Here is a 23,821-nt window from a genome sequence, read left to right on the forward strand (position 1 = left end):
TAAGGTTTATGTACAGAGGTTGCAATTGGGTTGAACCACAGGTACTACAGGTTACACGGAAAGGGGGAGGATGTTAGGATATTTCCGTTCCACCTTAAAAGGGAGCAGGATGTTTGTGTCACAGCCTGCGTATTTCCTGTCTCACAGGATGTTTCTGTTGCGTCTTTTGCTTTCGTTTCTCACTCACTGCCAGACATCTCTAGCAGGCAGTCATGGTTTTTCTCTGTTCTGATCAACGCTGAATAAACCTCTAAATAATGCTCTCCTGGGTGCATCTTTTGCTGTGCATATCTGCTGATAGAGTGTGCAAGAGCTCTGGATCTTTGGCAAGCTATTTCTGGAGCTCCTGTCGCTAATTGCTGATACTGCGTGTCTATGGGAGGTCGATGGAAGTCCGGAGACAACGTGGAGTCAAGATGGACTATGTCTCCCTGGCAGTATCCCAACACTTTCAACATTCCTTTCTTTAAAAAAAGATATTTATTAAAAGTTTTATAGTTACAGAAAAAAAGTATACAAGACAAAACAACAAGAAAAAACAAAACAAAACATTTAAAAACACATCCAGTTTCCATATCTTTATCTTTCATTTACTTATTTCCTCGACTTCCTCACACCTCCCTTTTTTGTATTCTAGTTCAAATTAGCTAATTCAGCAAATCCTTTCCCTCTTTCTCAATTTTTTTGTTCCATAGTTTATCTTAACACAATCTAACATTAAATTTTCCACTTCAACCCATTAACAATCAGTTTTTGCTTAATTCTTTATAACATTTCTGCTAAAACCATATAGCTTCATTCCAATATTCTTCTAACATTCATTAATTTTGCAATATTTCTGTAAATATACTTTAATTTTTTTCCAATCTTCTTCCATCAACTCTTCTCCCTCATCTCGGATTCTGCCAGTCATTTCCGCCATTTCCATCAATGTATCACTCTTATTTAGATAACTATCAGGGAACATTTCAAGTACAGCCGATGCGCATTCCAATGGCAGCCCAGTTCCAGGGTCTGAGTGATGGAGCTTTTAGCCCCTTCCTCTCTCTCTCTCTCTCTCTCTCTCTCTCGCAGGCAAGTTCAGTCCCAAAAAGCCCCCCCCTTCTCCTGCTTCCAAGGGGGGGGTTCACTATTTTCAATACTAGAAATATATATTTTAACTGTTTACTTTCCAAAGCTTTAGCTCAGTCTCTTTGCTTCCGTCTATTTACAAAAGGGGAAGGCGGACTTCCTGTTTCTAACCTCCCCCGTTCGTTGCCGAATTCAAGAATTTTTTCTCCTTTAAAAGCTTCCAATTTCCACTTTACTCACGGGTTGTTGTTTATTGTCCCAAATGCTCAAAGAAAAAGTCAGCGTTCTCCGGCGACGGCTTAGCGACTTCACTCCAAAGAAGTAGCGGTCGATTCACAGCACCGCGCCACTCACCCCCACTCCGGTAAGGATCGCCCTAAAAAAAGGGGTTCCTTGCGTTTGGGGGGGGGCGCTAATGGTGCCCGCCGAATCCTAGGCTCACAGGCTTCACCCGCCTGTGATTTCTAAAGGGTCTCTGCCTTCGCCGCGGCAGCCAGACCCAATTCCTGTGAAAAATGTGGCCATTGCATATAAAAATACCTCTCTAAAGGCATTCGGGATGTCTCTGCCAACAATACTTAACAGAAATCCCTCTGGTCTTTTTAGAAAGGTTATTCCAAACACTTTTTTAAACTCACCATAAATTAAGGCCCATAACAGGTTGATCTTCATACACAGCAATTAGCCAAAGCCTGAATTCTAAAGGTGTATAATGGTTTTTCCCACCTTTGTATGGATTCTTTGATGGGAAGTGAGATTCCGGCTGTTACTGAAGCTCTTTCAACATTCCACACACTGATAAGGTTTCTCCCCTGTGTGAATTCTTTGATGGGTACTGAGATGGGAGCTCTGACTGAAGCTCTTTCCACATTCCAAACACTGTTAAGGTTTCTCCCCTGTATGAATCCTTTGATGGAAAGTGAGAGAGGAGGTATGAGTGAAGCTCTTTCCACATTCCACACACTGATAAGGTTTCTCCCCTGTATGAATTCTTTTATGGGAAGTGAGAGTGGAGCTCTGATTGAAGCTCTTTCCACATTCCACACACTGATAGGGTTTCTCTCCTGTATGAATTCTTTGATGGGAAGTGAGATTGGGGCTGTGACTGAAGCTCTTTCCACATTTCATGCACTGATAAGGTTTCTCCCCTGTATGAATTCTTTGATGGGAAGTGAGAGATGAGCTATGACTGAAGCTCTTTCCACATTCAACACACTGATAGGGTTTCTCCCCTGTATGAATTCTTTGATGGGAAGTGAGAGTGTGGCTGTGACAGAAGCTCTTTCCACATTCCACACACTGATAAGGTTTCTCCCCTGTATGAATTCTTTCATGGGAAGTGAGACTGTGGCTGTGACTGAAGCTCTTTCCGCATTCCACACACGGATAGGGTTTCTCCCGTGTATGAATCCTTTGATGGGAAGTGAAAGAGGAGCTATCAGTGAAGCTCTTTCCACATTCCACACACTGATAGGGATTCTCCCCTGTATGAATCCTTTGGTGGGAAGTGAGAGAGGAGCTATCAGTGAAGCTCTTTCCACATTCCACACACCGATAAGGTTTCTCCCCTGTATGAATTCTCTGATGGGAGGTGAGACTGTGGCTGTGACTGAAGCTCTTTCCACATTGCACACACTGAAAGGGTTTCTCCCCTGTATGAATCCTTTGATGGGAAGTGAGATGGGAGCTCTGACTGAAGCTCTTTCCACATTCCACACACTGATAAGGTTTCTCCCCTGTATGAATTCTTTGATGCGAAGTGAGACTGTACTTCTTACTGAAGCTCTTTCCACATTCCACACACTGATAGAGTTTATCCCCTGTATGAATCCTTTTATGGGAAGTGAGATGGGAGCTCTGAATGAAGCTCTTTCCACATTCCACACACTGATAAGGTTTCTCCCCTGTATGAATTCTTTGATGGGAAGCAAGATTCTGGCTGTGACTGAAGCTCTTTCCACATTCCATGCACTGATAGAGTTTATTTCCAATAAGATTTTGTTGATGGTAAGTGTAATGGGAGCTCTCACTGCAGCTTTCTCCACACTCCAATTTTTTACGTGGCTTCTCCTCTCTGGGGATTTTTTCACGGTCACCTTTGTTCTCAATTTCCGATTCATCAGAATCTGCAATGGAGACAAGAAGGGATTAGAGCCTCTGGAATAAATGGAGAAGAACTGAAGGGAGTTGTGTCATATGACAAACACACATGAGAGCAGAAGCAGAAAACAGACTGGGAGGTGCTGGGACTGCACAATCATTTGGGTCTACTAAAGTCATTCAGGCCTAACTGCTAACTGTTGAGTCACTCTGACATGTGACATGGCAGCCATTTTCTCTCTGTGTTCTCTGTAAGATTTCAGTCAGAGTCAGTCCGCCTCAGTTGTGAGCAGAGTCAGAATGTAATCTCAGTCAAACTGTTTGGAACCATGTTTTTCTGAAGAAGTTTATTTTAACTCAGTAAAGCTCTTATTCTTTCACTTAAAAACTCAGCATTATTAATTTACACTGCACGTCAAATTGGGTATGTGTTCATTACCTGTGTTGTTTGTCATTAACCAACATATTTATTATTGGATTCTGATGAATTGTTGAATGTTGCTTTCTTTGATACACAGTAATGATCAAAATCCCCTTCATGGATCACTGCCTTGCCGTGGCAAAGGGACTTGAATAACTCAGAGAAGCTATGCAAAGAAATAGAGGAAAACAATAGAATGGGAAAAAGCAGAGATCTGTTCAAGAAAATTGGAGATATGAAAGGAACACTTTGTACACAGATTACCATAATAAAGGACAAAAGTGGTAAGGACCTAACAGAAGCAGAAGACATCAAGAAGAGGTGGCAAGAATACACAGAGGAATTATACCAGAAAGATATGGATGTCTCATACACCCCAGGTAGTGTGGTTGTTGACCTTGAGCCAGACATCCTGGAGAGTGAAGTCAAATGGGCCTTAGAAAGCACTGCTAATAACAAGGCCAGTGGAAGTGATAATATTCCAGCTGAACTATTTAAAATTTTAAAAGATGATACTGTTAAAGTGCTACACTCAATATGCCAGCAATTTTGGAAAACTCAGCAGTGGCCAGAGGATTGGAGAAGATCAGTCTACATCCCAATCCCAAAGAAGGGCAGTTCCAAAGAATGCTCCAACTACCGCACAACTGCACTCATTTCACACGCTAGCAAGGTTATGCTTAAAATTCTACAAGGCAGGCTTAAGCAGTATGTGGACTGAGAACTCCCAGAAGTGCAAGCTGCATTTCGAAGGGGCAGAAGAACCAGAGACCAAATTGCAAACATGCGCTGGATTATAGAGAAAGCTAGAGAGTTCTAGAAAGACATCTACTTCTGCTTCATTGACTATGCAAAAGCCTTTGACTGTGTTGACCACAGCAAACTATGGCAAGTCCTTAAAGAAATGGGAGTGCCTGATCACCTCATCTGTCTACTGAGAAATCTCTATGTGGGACAAGAAGCTACAGTTAGAACTGGATATGGAACAACTGATTCGTTCAAAATTGGGAAAGGAGTACGACAAGGCTGTATACTATCTCCCTGCTTATTTAACTTATATACAGAATTCATCATGCGAAAGGCTGGGCTGGATGAATCCCAAGCCAAAATTAAGATTGCCGGAAGAAATATCAGATATGCAGACGACACAACCTTGATGGCAGAAAGTGAGGAGGAATTAAAGAACCTTTTAATGAGGGTGAAAGAGGAGAGTGCAAAATATGGTGTGAAGCTCAACATCAAAAAAAGGAAGATCATGGCCACTGGGCCCATCACCTCCTGGCAAATAGAAGGGGAAGAAATGGAGGCAGTGAGAGATTTTATTTCCTTGGGCTCCATGATCACTGCAGATGGTGACAGCAGTCACGAAATTTAAAGACGCCTGCTTTTTGGGATAAAGCAATGACTAACTCAGATAGTATCTTTAAAAGCAGAGACACCACCTTGCCGACAAAGGTCCGTATAGTTAAAACTCTGGTTTTCCCAGTAGTGATGTACGGAAGTGAGAGCTGGAGCATAAAGAAGGCTTATCACCGAAAAATGGATGCTTTTGAATTATGTTGCTAGAGGAGACTCTTGAGAGTCCCATGGACTGCAAGAAGATCAAACCTATCTAATCTTAAGGAAATCAGCCCTGAGTGCTCACTGGAAGGACAGACCCTGAAGCTGAGGCTCCAATACTTTGGCCACCTCATGAGAAGAGAAGACTCCCTGGAAAAGACCCTGATGTTGGGAAAGATGGAGGGCACAAGGAGAAGGGGATGACAGAGGACGTGATGGTTGGACAGTGTTCTCGAAGCTACCAGCATGAGTTTGAGCAAACTGCGGGAGACAGTGGAAGACAGAAGTGCCTGGCGTGCTCTGATCCCTGGGTTCACGAAGAGTCGGACACGACTAAGCGATTAAACAACAACAACAGTGGCCAAAACTGTGGAAGCCTTTTGGGGAAAAAGTGTATTTCAGAGGTTTGATGGCTCATAACCCCACTTCTTCTGGAGTGATATTATAAAGTTATATATCAGTGGGAAGATAATTTAATCAAGAATGCAATCCAAGAAAGTTTGCTCAATTATCTGTATTCTATCAAACATTATAGCCAAATAAGCAGAAAAAGGAAGCACAACATGCTTAGGTTGACTTTTGTCAGTGTGTTATGTGATTGCTAACAAGTTGGTTGGTTGATTGCTAACAAGTTGGTTGGTTTTAAACGGCATTTCCGTGCGCTGCTCTGGTTCGCCAGAAGAGGATTGGTCATGCTGACCACACGACCTGGAAGCTGTACGCCGGCTCCCTTGGCCAATAAAGCGAGATGAGCGCCACAACCCAAGAGTCGTTCACCACTGGACTTAGCAGTCAGGGGTCCCTTTAACTTTAAAGACCCCCCAAATACATAAATGAAATGCTTGAGCCCAAACTGAAGCGTTCTGCAGGTGATCTTTTCCCAGATACTGAAGCATATTTATTTATTTATTTCAACAGGATTCAGCTCCATGTCCTGTTGCTGCTGTGTGCAAACGGTGCTTTCAAGATGATCCCATTCCACTTCCGGAATGGCCTGGGAATAGCCCAAACTTTAATCCAATCAGAAATCTATGCAGCTGATGAAAGAAACTTGCTAATCAGAGGCAACCCAGCAATAAGGCCCAATTAACAGAGGCAATAATTCAGTCTTGGTTTGCCATTCTTAGAGCTGCAGAACTAAAAACTTGGTTCACTTCATGGGAAGGCATTGTAAGGCCGTAATGAAAGCTAAAGGTTACCAATGGTTACCAAAGGTTTCACGTTTTTTCTTTATGACTGCTGTTCTAATAAATACTCCTTCATAAAAGTCATTGCATTACATTCTTCATTAAATTATCTTTCCATTGCTATATAATTTTATGGTATTACTCCACACAAAAGTGGTGTTAGGAGCCATCAGACCTCAGAAATACACTTTTCACAAAAGGTTTCCACAATTTTGGCCACTAGTATAAGTTGTTCATTTTAAAATTCATGTTCTTTTTATATGGAATCAGATTATTATTATTAATGTTTCATGATGATGTATGTGTTGGAAGCCGCCCAGAGTGGCTGGGGCAACCCAGCCAGATGGGAGGTAGAAATAAAAATTATTATTATTATTATTACAGTGGTACCTCGATTTAAGAACTGTCCTGTTCCGGAAAAGATTAAGTTTGTAAACCGAGGTACCACTGCATTACTATTACTATCATCATCATCATCATCATCATCACTGCTACTACTACCTGAGATTCCATAAGCCTAGCTCTTCTCTGGGATGGATTTTGTTTGACCCAGTCATGGCATCCCCTCCATCTCCAATGTCCGTCGTCTCTTTGGACAACCCAAGACTGACAGGAGCAAAAACAAAAACCTGAAGCTACTTATCTTTCCTAACGATTCTGAAGCTGACATTTAAGATTGCCTCAGAAGTTCAGACCAGCCCAATCCTGGTAGAAAAAGGAATAATTTGAGGAAGATTGTTAAAAGAAAAAACTGTAATTTACTCTTTATTGTGGGGGTTCTAGGTTCCCAGGTGTTATGGGGGCGCTGTTGAGCTTTGTGAAAATAGATGAGGTTGGTCCCATAGAGGCAGTTTTTGAAGTTCCAGGCTGATATGGCGATCCCACAGGGAGCCTTACCAAGAGAGGCCACGATCCCACGATTCTCCTCCATGACGTCCTTATGCAGAGCTCTCTGGTCAGGATCCAGCAACGCCCACTCCTCGTCCGTGAAACGAACAGCAACATCTTCAAAGCACACTGGACCCTAAAAGAAAAAGCGAAATGTCCTCCTCTGAGACAGCAGAAATATGATCTGCTACACAATGCTCTGTTGTTTCCATCCTGTACATTACGGTTTTGTTTCAATAGGCTTGCTTTGCTGCACATTTTAATTATGGGTGCTTATTTTATTCTGCGTTTTAATTATGGGTATTTGTCTTTGTGGGCGGCTTCCAACAAAACACTAAAATACAATAATCTATTAAACATTAAAAGCTTCCCTAAACAGGGCTGCCTTTAGATGTCTTCTAAAAGTTTGGTAGTTATTTTTCTCTTTGACATCTGGTGGGAGGGCGTTCCACAGGGCGGGTGCCACTACCAATAAGGCCCTCTGCCTGGTTCCCTGTAACTTGGCTTCTCGCAGCAAGGGAACCGCCAGAAGGCCCTCGGCGCTGGACCTCAGTGTCTGGGCAGAACGATGGAGGTGATGACGCTCCTTCACGTATACTGGACCGAGGCCGTTTAGGGCTTTAAAGGTCAGCACCAACACTTTGAATTGTGCTCGGAAACGTACTGGGAGCCAGTGTAGGTCTTTCAAGACCGGTTTATATGGTCTCGACGGTCGCTCACAGCCACCAGTCTAGCTGCTGCATTTTGGATTAGTTGTAGTTTCCGGGTCGCCTTCAAAAGTAGCCCCACATAGAGCACATTGCAGTAGTCCAAGCGGGAGATAACCAGAGCATGCACCACTCTGGTGAGACAGTCTGCGGGCAGGTAGGGTCTCAGCCTGCATAACAGATGGCGCTGATAAACAGCTGCCCTGGACACACAATTGACCTGTGCCTCCATGGACAGCTGGGAGTCCAGAATGACTCCCAGGCTGCGCACCTGGTCCTTCAAGGGCACAGTTACCCCATTCAGGACCAGTGAATCCCCCACACCTGCCCACCTCCTGTCCCCCAAAAACAGTACTTCTCTCTTGTCAGGATTCAATCTCAATCTGTTAGCCGCCATCCATCCCCCAACCATCTCCAGACACTCACACAGGACTTTCACCTTCTTCACTGGTTCCTATTTCAAAGAGAGGTACAGCTGGGTATCATCCGCATACTGATGAGCACCCAGCCCAAACCCCCTGATGATCTCTCCCAGCAGCTGCATGTAGATGTTGAAAAGCATGGGGGAGAGGACAGAACCCTGAGGCACCCCACAAGTGAGAGCCCAGGGGTCTGAACACCCATCTCCCACCACCACTTTCTGAACATGGCCCAGGATGAAGCAGCGGAACCACAGTATGACAGTGCCCCTAGCTCCCAGCCCCTCAAGACGGTCCAGAAGGATGTTATGATTGTTCAGAAACCACTCCCTCAATCTTCTTGCCCAAGAATGGAAGATTTGAGACTGGGCAATAGTTAGCCATATTGGCAGCATCTAAAGATGGTTTTTTAAGAAGCGGTTTAATAACCGCCTCTTTCAGCGGGTCTGGGAAGGCTCCCTCACAGAGAGAAGCATTCACGACCTCGCAAAGCCCATCGCCCAGCCCTTCCCGGCTAGCTTTTATAAGCCAGGATGGGCAAGGATCAAGGAGACAGGTGGTTGGTTTCACTCGTCCAAGCAGCCTGTCCACATCCTCGGAGGTAACAGATTGGACTTGATCCCACGCAATTTGACTAGACAGGACACTAGCACTCTCCCGCCCCGGCCCTGCTCCCACGGTGGAGTCTACCTCTTCCTGAATCTGAGCGACTTTATCTGCCAAAAACTTTGCAAAATCATTGCAGGAGATCATGTGGCCCATACTGGGCCCCGATGTAGCAGGTGGTTCCGCTAAATTGCAAACCACCTGAAAAAGTCTCCTGCTGCTGTTTTCTGCAGATGCAATAGAGGTGGCAAAGAAAGTCTTCTTCGCTGTCACTACTGCCACTTGGTAGGTTCGACATTGAGCTCTAACCTGTGTCCGGTCAGCTTCAGAATGAGTTATCCGCCACCGGCACTCTAGCCGTCTCAGCAATTGTTTTATTGCCCTCAGATCCGTGGAAAACCATGGGGCTGAGTGGGCTCCATGCAATCGAAGAGGGCGCTTCAGAGCCAAACAGTCAATAGTCCTGGGCCACCAGGGAATCAGCTGAAAGGCCATCAACATGGGATAAAGCATCCCCTACCACTTTCTGGAAACCATTTGGAGCCATTAAGTGGCAGGGGCGGACCATCTGAATTGGTCCCACCTCCCTGCAGAGGGAAAGGGTCGCGGAGAAGTCCAGTTGCACCAGGAAGTGATCTGACCATGGCACTGCAACCCCCCCTCCCCGCCCACAAGGCCTGGGTTGCTGTGCATAAGAGAAACCTGGGGGATAAGCAGCGGCAAGGACAGCCCCATCTGCTTCATCCAACCAAGTCTCTGTTACACATGCCAGGTCAAGTCCTTCATCCGTGATCAGGTCATGGATGGCAGTGGTTTTATGAATCAGTGACTTGGCATTGCACAGCAGCACCTTCAGGTCATGTGGGTATCGCTTGCTGATTCTAGTATCCATGCAGTCAGGACCAGACCTGGAGGCAGGGATAGTCCTCCAACAACGACTAAACCTGTCTCCTCTGTAATGACATGGTCTGCTCTTAGCGTACCTCCTCCTCCTACCCGTGATCACTGAGATCAGTTGTCCCAGTGCACACCCCCCCCCCTTGGAACATGTGCCAGCTATTTTGTGGGCTGGGACCCACTACCTGGCAGCCCTGACCCCTCCCCTTAAGAACAAAATAAAACCTTTATAAAAAAAAATCTAATTCTCAAACCCAACCAAACGTCCATGCCACCCCCCACAAAAAAAAGTAATCAAAAGGGAAAAAAGAAAATTTTAAAAACATTTTAAAAAGAACATTGCGCCACTCCGAGTCCTCCTGGCCAGCAGGAGCAGCAGCAGCAACCATCCTTATGAGGCCTGTCAGGCCCCACCCTGGGCCAGGTGGTGAGTGGCAGGAGCGGGGCCCTCAGGCACTCATGCAGGGGAGTCCTCCTGGGCAGCAAGCAGTCCTTATGAGGCTTCAGGCCCTGCCCTGGGCCAGGTGGTGAGTGGCAGGAGCAGGGCCCTCAGGCACTCATGCAGGGGAGTCCTCCTGGGCAGCAAGCAGTCCTTAGGAGGCTTCAGGCCCTGCCCTGGGCCAGGTGGTGAGTGGCAGGAGCGGGGCCCTCAGGCACTCATGCAAGGGAGTCCTCCTGGGCAGCAAGCAGTCCTTAGGAGGCTTCAGGCCCTGCCCTGGGCCAGGTGGTGAGTGGCAGGAGCGGGGCCCTCAGGCACTCACGCAGGGGAGTTGTTTCAATAGGATTACTTTGCTGCACATTTTATTTATGGATGCTTATTTTATTCTAAGTTTTAATTATGGGTATTCGTCTTTGTGCAAATAGGTGGTACTCCACCTTGTGTTTTCCAAGTCATTCTGCCTACGCAGGCATTCCAGTTTGCCTGATGGAAGGGTCCACATTCTCCTCTCCTTGTGAGCTGTTCTGGGGAGTTCCCTCCCAATGCCCTAGAGCCAAATTCCAGGGGTTCATGGGGATATGGAGAGGGGGAGGAATGGGGGGCAGGCCCCTTTTTGTAGCCGATTTTAGCATTCAGTGATCTATCTAGAAATCAAATAAGCCTCTGTTGGATGGCCATCTGTCTTGGATGATCTAGCAGAGATTTCTGCAATGCACGGGGTCTCCTGGCTCTGAGAGACAAGCAGGGAGGGTGGCTTCTGGCAAAAGGAGAGGGAATCACCGGTGGCTCTTCCTTATCCTGACTCACCTCTGCCTCCCGACCTTCCTCTCCCACTCGCTTCCTTCCTCTTCTGCCTCTGATTCTGCACTGCATTCTGCCACAGAGTCTCCCAGCTCACTAACCCCTGTAACCCCTTCAGTTTCTGACACCTCCTCTTCCCAGGCTTCTCCCTCTTCACCCTCTGACCACCCATACTTCTTCTACCTCTACTTCTTGGGCTCTGAGCCATCTTCCCTTCCTGGTTCCCCAGCTGTATCCTCCCACCATTCTTCTGGGCCCAACCAGTCCATGACATTGCTCCATCCCTCGGCCTCTGTCCCCACAAGGCAGCTTCCCCTGACCTGATCTGGTTCCACAGCCACTGCTTCCCTTCTGTCCCCATGAAAAGACGGATCAGGAAGTCTTGCCAGCATCATTCTGTCACCTGCAAGAGAAAAAAGGTGATCAGGACGCCTGGAGTGCCTGCTTCTCTCACAGGTGAAACAGGGCATCTCTAACTGCAGATGGACCTTTGAGAACGCCTTACCTGCTGAGAGCATTTGGACGTTTGTGCCCATTTAATATTTTAGTTGTGCAGAAATACATCTCCCCTCCTCTGGACCCTCCTTCCCAACGGTCTCCCCCCAAAACAAGATGGAAAAACCCTCAGATGAGTTGGGAAACCAACAGAATGAGAGCAGTGGAGAAAAACCACCTTCCTCCTTACCCAGTGGCCTCTCTCTGGTGTCCAACGGAGGCCTCTCTGCCTCACAGGAATCCAGGTCCATTTCTGCAAAGAGATCCTTTCCCTGAAAAAGAAACAAGGATTCAAAACAGAGAATGGTGAGAAAGGCTGTGAGATCTCATTCCATGGATGCTTTCCCAGAAAACGGATGGGCCATCAGCAGACCATTATGGGATGTTCTCTGTCCTGTTTGGAGCCCCTTGGGAGTATCTAGACAAAAGTCTCTCTCACCTGCTTTCTCTCCTCTGCCTGACTCAGGAGGAAACCTTCGGCCAGGGCCACCACCTGGGAACTGGTCTCCGCTCCGCATTCCCTCACCCAGCTCTCCATCTCCGGGGGAAGGACAGCCAGGAACTGCTCCAAGATCACCAGGTCCAGCATCTCAGCTTTCGTGTGCCTTTCTGGCTTCAGCCACTGGTGGCAAAAGTGGTAGAGTCGGCTGCCAACCTCTCGGGGTCCTTTGGCCTCCTGGCAGCAGAACTGCCTCAACTGCTGGCTCTGCACCTCTGAGCGGAGGGGGTCCTCCTCACCCAGGATCTTCTGCACTGGGTTTTCCCAGAATCCCCCACTGCTCCCAGTTTGGCTGGCATGGCCTCTTCCTGTTCCAGGGCCAGCTGAGTCTCGCTCATCCATCTGTGCTCTCAGGAAGCCTCTGAGAGATCGGAAGGAACCCTTTGGTCTTCTGACAAGTTCTGTCCGTCTTAATGAGAGGCTTTGAAATCCTACAAAGCAAATACATTGTTCTGTTACAGAATTTGTAGGACAGGAGCAAGCATGGATGAGTCTTGCTGGGAACCAGGGCTGGACTGCACCGCATCCCAGACCATGAGCTATCTTTTTGAAAAGAAAGAGCAGGAAGAGGAGAAGAACTAAGTCTCCAGCCTTTTAGAAATGCAAAATGTGGAGGCAACTGAAGGGATTTCTGGGAGATTAATCAACCTGGTTTCTGCTGCCCTTCCAGTCAATGCATGAAGTCAGAACCGACTGACAAGGGAGTCATTTGTGGGTCTAGTGGGGTCCTCACCCGGGGGTCCTCAGGAGTTCCTCCCCCCCTCCCCTGCTTCTGTCTCCTTTTCTTGCACTTGGACTCTCTGCCGCTCTCCAGATAGACTCCTGGGGTGGGGTCCCTTTTTATTTGCTCTGAGGGCCAGGTATGTATCTGACCAACCCCCTAAGGGCCAAGTGGGCAGGGCCAAAGACATCTCCCTTGAAATTTAGGCGGGTAATTTATTATTATTATTCCGCTAGATAGCTTAAGACACACACAGCCATTGATGCCAAGGTCCCTGCAGGTTCGGTGAGTAGCAGCGCCCATTTCCAGCTTCTTTGCCAGCAACAATCCCTTTGGGACAGAGAGGATGTGGTCCTGGGATGCCATGCTCTGGGTGCGAGGGGATTGCTGCAGTGGCCTCCCTGGGGAGCTGCCCTTGGAGACGACTGGGAAACTGGTCTGCAATGCAGCAGCCAGACTATGGGCTGGGATCCCTCTCTTTATTCCTGGCCTTTCTCTCCCATCTAAACTTCCTTCCTTCCTCCATGTGGGTTTTCTTGGGGGGGGGGGCTAGTCCACCTCCTAGTCCAGCTTTGGAAAACCATTTCCACATTTTTCCTCTGTTGAGGCTGAGCGATGTCACACAGAGTTAAAGTCCCAGGGACTCCTTTGTTTAAAGAAGGGAGATCTTTTCTGAAAGGGGGCGGAGGGCTAAATGAGTTTGGGATCCTCTGATCTCCAGGAAGGAGAGCGTGGCAGACCTGGCCCCTCCCTGATCAGGCCCCCCAGGCATCCTCCCCTGCTGCAGCCCTGGGACCCCCACCGTCTCCCCACTGCACCCTCTGGGGGGAGAGAGAGGAGACTCACCAGATCCCAGGAGGGGACAGCGAGGCAGCCCTTGCAGGAGAGACCCCAAAGCAAGAAAAGGACTGGGGAGGGAGGGGCCTTGGCTCTGGAGGACCTGGCCCCCCCCTTGCTTCTTGTCCTCTCTAGGAAGGCAGCTCACTTCCCTTTAACCCTTGCCAAGCCGAGTCCACCGAGCTCAGCCCTCTCTCGCTTGGCAGAACCTCACATTTCTATTATTTTTAATGGTTTAAGGGGGCAGCTGCCCCCCTGGCTACGCCCATGCCCAGATATCCTTTTGGGGGTGAGGCTCTTGGCTGGACTCTGAGCATCTCCCTCCCTTGGCCAGAAACCAGAGGAAGAGCTTGCAGGGAAAAGGGCTTTGCAGGAGGCAAGGAAGCTCCTCCTAGAATTCAGGAATGGAGAGATAGGAGGGGATCCCAGGGTCATCTAGTCCAACCCCCAGCAATGCAGGAATATCGGCTAAAGCATCCATGGCAGATGGCCGTCCGATCTCTGCTTAGAAACCTCCAAGGAAGGAGAGTCCACCACCTCCCAAGGGAGACCTTTCCCCTGCCCAACTGCTCTTAGATGTCCCTCAAGGCAGCGGGTCCTGAGTTCTAGCCCTGCTGAAACAATCACACTGGCTGCCAAGGAGGAACCCAGTGAAGTTCAAAATAAATAAATCCTATTCTCATCATAAATGAGTAATACTATCCTATGCATGCTTTTTATGCTAATATACAAAAGTATGCCATATACCTATCCAGAAATGCTTAATCGCTAATTCAATGGACTGAAAATGGATGGTTGTTGTTATTATGTTTAGGGAAGCTTTTAATATTTGATGGACTATTGTATTTTAATATTTTGTTGGAAGCTGCACAGAGTGGCTGGGGAAAGCCAGCCAGATGGGAGGGGTATAAATATGTTGTTGTTGTTGTTGTTGTTAATTAAATTGATCAGGTGAGTTTTCTCCTTTCAAAAGAGGCAGGTGGAATCTCCATGGTTGCTAATAGCATAACGTTGAAAGGCTAGGGAAACATGGGGAGCCCTAGAGCATGTGCTTGGCCTGCAGAATGTCCCAGTCAGTGTAGACCAGGGGTCCTCAAACTGTGTCCAGCACGGCCATTTCAGAACCCGCCAAGTGTCCAAGGCTGAAAGCATCTCACCACCCACTGAGTCAGTTGTCAAGCTGCGCTGAGGTAAACGCCACTGGCGTGGTGGCAGCTCTACCAATGAAAGGCCAGGGGGTTTCACCAGGGGATGGGGAAGTGTTGTCTTTTGACTTGAGGAGCGAAGTTGAGGTTGGTGGAGGAAGGCAGACTTGGGTCGATTTGGCTTCGTTACATAGACATTTCCTTTAAAGGTGGGAGAAGGAAGTATAGTCCTATTTCTGTGAGTGGTGCAGCGGTCTTTCCACTCATGTGGTTTACATGCTCTGAAAGTTGTTATCTGTTTTGATATTTAACTTTTTAAAGGGTGGAATGGAACCAGATATTGGCCACCTTGTTAGCCTGGGGCAGGGGTCAGCAACCTTTTTCAGCCATGGGAAAGTGGGGAGGAACAGAAACTAGCGGCCAACAGCATCCCTTCTCTGCTGGCCTTTGCCCGAAGGTTCCCCCCTACTTCGGCCTTTGCCCGAAGTAGCTTTCCCCCATGGATTCAGTCCTTTCAACACTTCCATCTCCCCAAGAGGCTCCCAAGGCTACTCATCCTCTGCAGTTGAGAACAGACCTAACTGAAAAGAATGGCTTCCTCTTCTGGTGACACCAGGGAATTCTAGAAGACATTCACCCTTTCCATAGCATTATGGATGCACGATTCCCACAGACAAGTTTCTTGGCAAGACAAGGGCCTTTCCTGGCCATAGAGCGTCCTCCTCAGCATCCCCAACGAAGGAGCTGGGTTGCAAGAGCTGCAGCTAATGGGGGGGCTGTCCTCCCCACTCCCATCTCACCTGCTAGGTAGGAAAGCAAGAACCAGAGAGAGTTGTGGGAAACCCCAAAACCAGCTTGCTCTGTACCGGAGCCAAAGTTGCGACTAATAGAGAAGCAAGATCTGTTCAGGTGTTGATGCTGTGAGCCCCTCCGTCCTACACTCCGGTTGTGTATACGAGTAAATAAAACTAGATATCAGAAAGACGCCACAGTCTCCGCTGACTTTCGTTCCAAGGAAACCGAAGATGGGGGAAGTGCCTGGGACCCCTAGAATCTCACTGCTCAGAGACTGGGGTAGTTTGCAAATACAAACACACACACAATAATTTGTGCCTGTGTTCCTAATAGATATCTAAGTGTGAAGAGCATGTCATGTGCTTTAGCAACAGCCCTCCTGGAAATAAGGAAATGCAACCCCCATTGCTGGTCAACTCAAAAAAGCAACAAGGGAATTTGCTCTGGTGTCCCATGAGGTCTGTGGGGCCCCTAAGTAAGAGGAGCCATTGCTTTCCTTTCTTTTCTTTTTTTAAAAAATAACTTAAAGAAATTTTAACATAATCAAACATTCAAATTACATTTTACAATTTCAATTAACACCCCCCTCCGTGTCTTCCCCCAACTTCCCTTACTGGTTTATAACACCTCTGCTTCTTTTGCTTATAAATTTGTATTCCTTATATATTAAAATGAAGATTATAACATTTGTCTCTTCTTCTCATTTTTACCTCATAATTGCATTTTCTGTTTGTATTTGTCCACTGTAAGTGTATCACTCAAATCCTGCCAGTGAGTTCATTTCTATGCATTGTTTCTGTATATACATCTTAAAAGGTTCCCAATCTTTTAAAAAGTCAGTATTGTCCTTATCTTTAAGTCTCTGAGGTAGCTTCGCCATTTCAGCGTATTCCATCAACTTTTCTTGCCAGTGTTCTTTCGCTGGTTTTTCATCGCCTTTCCATCTTGGAGCTAGTAAAATTCTGGCCGCTGTTGTCACATACATGAATGGATTTCTCTTATCTTTTGGTAAATCCTGCCCTAAAATACCTAATAAAAACGCTTCTGATCTTTTAACAAAGGTTATCTTAAAACCTTTTTTTCATTTCATTATAGATCATCTCCCCATAGGTGGAGCCAGGTGGGCCTAGGTCCAGGTGAGGGGGGGTTGCCATGGTGACAAGGACCACAGACTTGCAGGCGGCCATTTTGGGTTAGCAGTGAGGCGAGTGGAGGAGAGAGCAGTTGGTGGCAGTTGACGGAGGACAAGGCGAGGCAATCAGTGGATTCTTATTTTCTCAGTTTCTTATTTCGCTTCTTATTTCATTTATTACTTGTTTTTCTCTTCTTGAAGATGTGCCACAGGCTTTCTTCATCCAGCAATGGTGAGTATTTGAGGAAACAAGAGTAGGGAGAGCATAGCTGTCAACGTTTCCTGTTTTTTAAAGGGAAATTCCCTTATTCCGAATAGGATTCTTCGCAAGAAAAGGGAAAAGTTGACAGCTATGAGGGAGAGGATCCCAAAGACCTGCTCCCCGCTGCCAGGACTCTCATTTGCGGGAAAATGACAGCCTGACTTTTGCTGGAGCCAGAGCAAGATCTCTGGCTGAGCTGCCAGGCAGCTGCCCTGAGAGGCCTCCATGCCCTTCAGGTGTCCAAGCACTGGACAGTGGAGGCCATTCTGGGGCTGCTGGAGAGGAGGACCCTGCTGGCTTATGTTCAGGTATCCTGTTTGAAAGGGGAATCATCTTAGGGACTTCCTGTGAAATTCTGCGTCAGGGATGCTGTTCCTAGAATGGAGGCATGTGCAACAGGTCAATCGCGATCTCGTGGTGGATCCACAACTCTGGTCACTGCTCCCTGAGAAAAGCTCAACAGCTCCGGCCAAAGACAATGGGTAGATCACTGGCAGGTTTTTATTACTGGGAGTAGATCTCAGCATCTTGGAAGTTGGACGTCCCTGCTATAATGCAGAGGTATATACACACGAAACAAAACCTGATAAAATCGATAAAAATCCATTAAAAAAAACAACTACTCAGAGACAATTCAGAGTGGGAAAACTCTGAAATTTACCTGTGAAAAGAATCTTGCATGTTAGATTTGGACCTTGGCAAGCTTTCTTCCGTAGTTGATGGCTCAGTACTTCACCATTATTTCCCCTCTGGGACCCCCTGGGGCAAAGATTTGGGGCAACCAACCATTTTACACAAACACACAAAAGGGGTACTTCTCACTGCAGTTCCCTTAATGGCTCCCAATTTTACAAAAAGAAATTTGAATCAAGTTTCATGTGCAGAGCATAGCTTTGTCACCTCTTGGTTTAAACCTACTTTTTCTTTTCTTTTCTTCTTTTTTTAAACTAACGTAGCCACTGTACATGTACAGGGTACATGATTCAGCAATCTATTATACCATTTGAAGTGTTGCATCACCTGACTAAATTACCATTTCAATAAAGCCATGATTGGCTTTTCTTACCAGGGACTCAAGGAAGGAGAAGGGGAAGATTTAAGATTTCAGAGACCAAATTCCCAAGGGCATAAAACCTTTTCAGTTAGTTTAAAATACACTTTCCCAGTTTGATGTCCTAAGACATTTCTGATATGCATGCTTTCCTGTTTCTTTTTGCTTAGCAAGCAGGCTTATAGATCTGAAACTTTAAATAGATCAGAACTTCAACATTCAGACAACCCAACATCTCAACTTTCCCACCAAAAGCCAGTAATAAAAGTTTGGGCAAGGCACATTCCACCTAATTATGAATTTGTATGTGCTTTAAACTTTGGCTGGACTTTAGCCTATTTGAAGTCCGATTTGAATAGCAGACAAAGTGATTGACAGTGGAATTTGCTGCCAAGGAGTGTGGTGGAGTCTCCTTCTTTGGAGGTCTTTAAGCAGAGGCTTGACAGCCATATGTCAGGAGTGCTCTGATGGTGTTTCCTGCTTGGCAGGGGGTTGGACTCGTTGGCCCTTGTGGTCTCTTCCAACTCTATGATTCTATGATTCTATTCTATGATTCTATGATGAAAATCCCCAGATAATCACTCAAATGCTTGATATCGCCAGCTCTGCTTCAAAACATCACCGCTTTCACCTCCCACTTCTTAACACTCTCTATTCCAAACTCTGAAAACCAATCCTTCCATCTTTTTCTACCAAAGAGCAAAACTTGGCTAAATTTCAGCCCATCACCCCACCATAACTTAAAATTCACTCTCCAATGCTTGCAGACACATCCCTTCTCCTTCGGTGATGCCCAGAATTCACATTGTGACTACTTTAAAGATGTGCCACCCCATGTCATTTCCGTAACATCTGCAATCATGCGTGTTGTGTTAGCAATTCACTCCTCCCATTGCTGGATATGTGCCTAGTATGTCACATGTCTCTCTTTACTTTCTTTAAAAAAATATATGAATATTTATTGAATTTTATAACAAATAAAAATACAGATCTCAATCATCATGTTATTTACCATTGTTTTCCCTCCCCTCCTCTGGACTTCCCTCAACTTCCCCTCTGCTGAGGACGCCATTATAATCCCTTTGGTGTTGTCTGCAAATGTGATGAGCATCCCCTCAGTTCCTTCATCCATGTCATTTATCAAGACCCTGCAGCACCCCTCTTGTCACTTTTCCCCAGGATGAGGAAGAACCATTAAGGAGTCCTCTTTGGGTTCGGTCAGTCAAATCCACCTAACAGTTACCTCATTCGGCCCATATTTTACCACCTTCCTCACATAAACATCACAGAGGACTTTGTCAAAAGCCTTACTGAAATCGAGATGCACAATTTCAACAGCAGTTCCCTGATCAACAAAGTTTGTAACTCCATCCAAAAAAAAAAAAAAAAAAAAAAGAGGTTTCTCTGGCTTCACTTGTTTTTGAGACAGCCATGCTTTCATCCTGTATATTTATATTGTAAAATCTTCAGATGAACGCAAATAAATTTCAAAAAGAATAAATGAGGATATTGACAAGCTGGAACATGTGCAAAGGAAGGAGATTCATGTCTTTATCTAATTTGGAAACCACACGACCCAGTGCTGCTGACTTGAATAAAATATTGGTGGGGGGCCAGGTAAGGCCCGCCTTGCACAATCAATCACATGATGCATGCATGCCATTTGAATGGCAATGCCTATAATGGGAGCAACTTTTTAAAAAAGTAATACTTTGAGCCCGTACTTCAATTTTCCAGCAGCTCCCCTTGCGCCAGAGACACTTCTAGAATTTCATCTCCTCTACCTGTGGCATTGTTCAGCAGTGTGGAAAGTGACCTCTTCACACCGGATGTCCATTCGGTATGGCCCTTTCCAGGTTTTTTCCTGCCCCTTGTGTTTGTCTTTCATTTGTTCTCCTTTGTGTGTTGCCAGTAGAAGCCACAATTCTGTGGGTACTCTAGGTGGCGCAGAAAGCACCAAGAAGCTCCCTAGAGGTTGAAGTGCAGATCAAACTTCAGTTTTGCGTTCTATAAATTCCAATTAGCAGTACTGGGGATGGTTCAGATTCTGGGGCAGTGCTTTTGTCCAGCAGAGGGTGTCACAGGGCCAGCCTACTTTCCCTTTAAAGCAAACTTGGGTCTCCAGCTGGTTTTGGACTAGGGCTCCCATCATCCCTAGCTAGCAGGACCAATAGGGAGGGATGATGGGAACTGTAGTCCGGGAGCTGCTGGGGACCCAAGTTTGTGAAAGCCTCTTTTAAAGCAACTTTTGTGTTTTGCCCACAAAGATGGGACATGTCCATGTTTGTATTTTCTTGTATTTTCTTTTCCTCATGACCTTTGTGAGTTTATTATTTTATTTTTTAAGAGAAGGATAAAAGGTTGTGTTTGGGGGGAAAACACACACCAAAAACTGGGGGGTGGCATCCTCAAATATTTTATTGGGGGATGGGTCAAAGACCCCTAGGCCTTAAAGGGTTGTAGCCTATTCCCTACACCCACAGGTCTCAGGATGGTTACAACATAAAAACACCACATAAAAACACAAAACATCATGTTAAAAGGGCATTAGATGTATTTTTTTAAATTATTTATTAATGTTCTTATGTTACATTGGTAAACATGATCATGTTACATCACAAGGCTTATTTTACTATAATTTTCAACATGTATACAAAGTTTACATGCTAAAAGAAAAAAAAAACAAGGACAAAAAATTATTCCAAAATCATATATGTACCAACACTTTGGACTTCCTGTCTATCCCGTTGTATATTCCTTTTTCACAAATGAATGTATTCTTATTATTGTATATTTCTTTACATTTTTTTCTAATACATTCCTATATCAGTATGTACCCTTGGTCTTATTTCTCAACTCAGTCTCTTTCCAACATCAATTGACTGCTAGCATAGATAGTGAACCTTTACTGTATTTTTGAACATATATCTATCCCACTTTTAAATAATTTTTTGTTTTGAAGTGCCTCTCAGGCTATTTGTCAACTGCGCCATTTCAGCAAATTCTTGTAGCTTATTATGCCAATCTGTTATTGTCGAGACTTCTTCTTCCTTCCACCCCTTTCCCACCTAAGTCCGAACTGTGGCCGTTGCATATAAAAATACCTCTCTAAAGGCATTTGGGATGTCTCTGCCAACAATACTTAACAGAAATCCCTCTGGTCTTTTTAGAAAGGTTATTCCAAACACTTTTTTTAACTCATCATAAATTAAGGCCCATAACAGGTTGATCTTCATACTCAGCAATTAGCCAAAGCCTGGATTCTAAAGCTGTATAATGGTTTTTCCCACCTTTGTATGGATTCTTTGATGTGAAGTGGGATTCCGGCTATTACTGAAGCTCTTTCTGTTAGGATATTTCCGTTCCACCTTAAAAGGGAGCAGGATGTTTGTGTCACAGCCTGCGTATTTCCTGTCTCACAGGATGTCTCTGTTGTGTCTTTTGCTTTCGTTTCTCACTCACTGCCAGACATCTCTAGCAGGCAGTCATGGTTTTTCTCTGTTCTGATCAACGCTGAATAAACCTCTAAATAATGCTCTCCTGGGTGCATCTTTTGCTGTGCATATCTGCTGATAGAGTGTGCAAGAGCTCTGGATCTTTGGCAAGCTATTTCTGGAGCTCCTGTCGCTAATTGATGATACTGCGTGTCTATGGGAGGTCGATGGAAGTCCGGAGACGACGTGGAGTCAAGATGGACTATGTCTCCCTGGCAGTATCCCAACAACAGGTTTCGGGCCCAGATAAACAGCACTTACAGGAGAGTAAGACTGCGTCAGACTGCAGAGGTATGCGTGAATCGGGAAGGGGATGTGAGACTCACAAGTCTGCACACTACCATCAAAAATGTACTTTATGTTCCAGGTGCTGTGAACAATTTGCTCAGTGTCCCGCAGCTGACTGGGCGTGGTTTCCAGATTTCCTTCAAGAGGAGCGTCTGTGTCATCAGGAAAGGCAAAGAGGACATTTTGCATGCAAAGTTTATGGATGGCTTGTTCTGTATAACTTATGATGACAATGCTGTTGCTGTGTCTAGTGTTGATTCTTGTTGTGTTGCACAAACTAACAAGGTTCTTCATGCAGGATGTGTTCACGAAGCACACAGAAGATTTTGTCACATGTCTTGGCAGGCGCTGGCCAAGATGCCTGGACTGGTTGAGGGTTTGAACATCAAACCTTGTAATTTTCACATGAAATGTGTATGTTGTGCAGAGAACAAAGTGAAGGTTGCTCCAAAAGGCAAGGAGTCTAGCAGGCAGGCTTCCAAACCCTACCAGCTCATTCACGCGGACCTGGTTGGTCCTCTTGCACCCTCTTTGGGTGGAGCAAGGTACTTCATGGTTCTAATTGATTCCTTTTCCAGGTACATTCATGTGTTTATGCTCGAGCAGAAATCGCAAGCATTTCCTAGGTTCAAGGCATTCTGTGCTTGGTTGGAGAATGTTCACAGTAAACATATTGGTTGTCTGTTTACTGATCGAGGCGGGGAATTCACTTCTCAGCAGTTTGAAGCTTTTCTGACTGAGAAGGGAATCCAACATGACTTGTCAACGCTTAGATCGCCATGGATGAATGGGCTCGCGGAGCGAGCAAATCAAACGTTGTTGCAAGGACTGAAAACAATGTTGCATGATGCCAATCTCCCTGATAAGTTTTGGGGGGAGGCTCTGTCGACTTTTGTTTACACGTTTAATTGGAGACTGTCATCACCTATTGGTTGTACTCCCTACGAGAAAATGTTTGGTAAAAAACCAAATGTCAAGCACATGAGAATCTTTGGTTCTCACATGTGGGTACACACCCCACAAGGCAACAAGCTTGGGAAGCGTGGGGCACATGGTTTGTTCATGGGGTACGAAAAAGGAGCGTACAGGGTATGGATGACTGACTCTAAGTCCATTAAGTTCACAAAGAGTGTTGAGTACAATCCAAAGTGGGGGGGAAATGTGGGAATTTTCCAGAGTTACCCAGAGGAGGATGAAGGTGATGTGAAAAAGGCAGATGATGCTAAGGAAGCTGAGGATGATGATGATGATGATCAGAGTTCGGATTCCAGTTCAGTGGGCGGCGCTGCTGCTGGTGTTAGTGACAGTGATGACACAGCAGACTACAAGAGCGCAAAGGCCTCAGTCAGACCATCTGATGCGTCTGACAATGAACTTGAAGAACCACTGTTCACCATTGGTCACTATTCTCCCAAGAAGGAGGAGATGAGTCCAGAAGACTTGCGTCTAGTACGCAGATCTCAAAGGGCGACGAAGGGCAGACCTCCAAAGAGATTTGCTGATGAGTTTGCTAAGACAGCAACTGCTGTTCTTAGTAGCTCAGAGAAGGTATGGGAACCTTCAAGCTTCAAAGAGGTTCAGGAGTTAACCTCTAAAGATGCTGAGCCTTGGCTTAATGCCATGAAGGCTGAAGTTGATTCCTTGAACAGGAACCAAACTTGGGAATTGGTACCGGTAGTCCCAGGAATGAGACTGGTTGGCAGCAAATGGGTCTTCAAGGCCAAGACAGACCAGAATGGCAAGGTTGTCAGACACAAAGCCAGATTGGTTGCCAGAGGTTTTTCACAGGTACCAGGACAGGATTACCACGAGACCTACTCACCCACCGTCAAATATGAGAGCATTCGACTGATGCTCAAGATTGCTGCGGAGGAGAAACTGCATGTTTCCCATCATGACATTAATACAGCTTTTTTGTACGGGATTTTGGGGGAGGAGTTGTATATGCTTCCACCTGATGGAATGCAGATACAGAAGGGAATGGTCTGTAAACTGCGGAAATCCAT

General features: G+C 45.9%; 2 protein-coding genes across 2 annotated transcripts in view; one reads left to right on the forward strand and one right to left on the reverse strand.

Moving 5' to 3' along the window:
• LOC310675573 (uncharacterized protein) overlaps positions 1-13,738 on the reverse strand; it is a 44,083-nt gene extending 30,345 nt beyond the window's left edge. Inside the window, exons 1-4 of the mRNA XM_083436448.1 lie at positions 13,658-13,738; positions 12,031-12,521; positions 11,782-11,863; positions 11,417-11,499 (exon numbers count right to left, since the gene is read on the reverse strand). Coding sequence (XP_083292574.1) covers positions 11,417-11,499; positions 11,782-11,863; positions 12,031-12,432 — 567 coding nt within the window. The 5' untranslated portion in view covers positions 12,433-12,521; positions 13,658-13,738. The remainder of the gene's footprint in view (positions 1-11,416; positions 11,500-11,781; positions 11,864-12,030; positions 12,522-13,657) is intronic.
• The window catches only part of LOC310676834 (tigger transposable element-derived protein 1-like), a gene marked incomplete at its 3' end in the record, with an annotated part of 1,439,559 nt that overhangs the window by 1,009,938 nt on the left and 405,800 nt on the right, over positions 1-23,821 (forward strand). The gene's annotated exons all lie outside the window — the stretch shown is intronic.

Source organism: Podarcis tiliguerta (assembly GCF_965153285.1).
Source record: "Podarcis tiliguerta genome assembly, chromosome: 4".
Classification (NCBI taxonomy): Eukaryota; Metazoa; Chordata; class Lepidosauria; order Squamata; family Lacertidae; genus Podarcis; species Podarcis tiliguerta.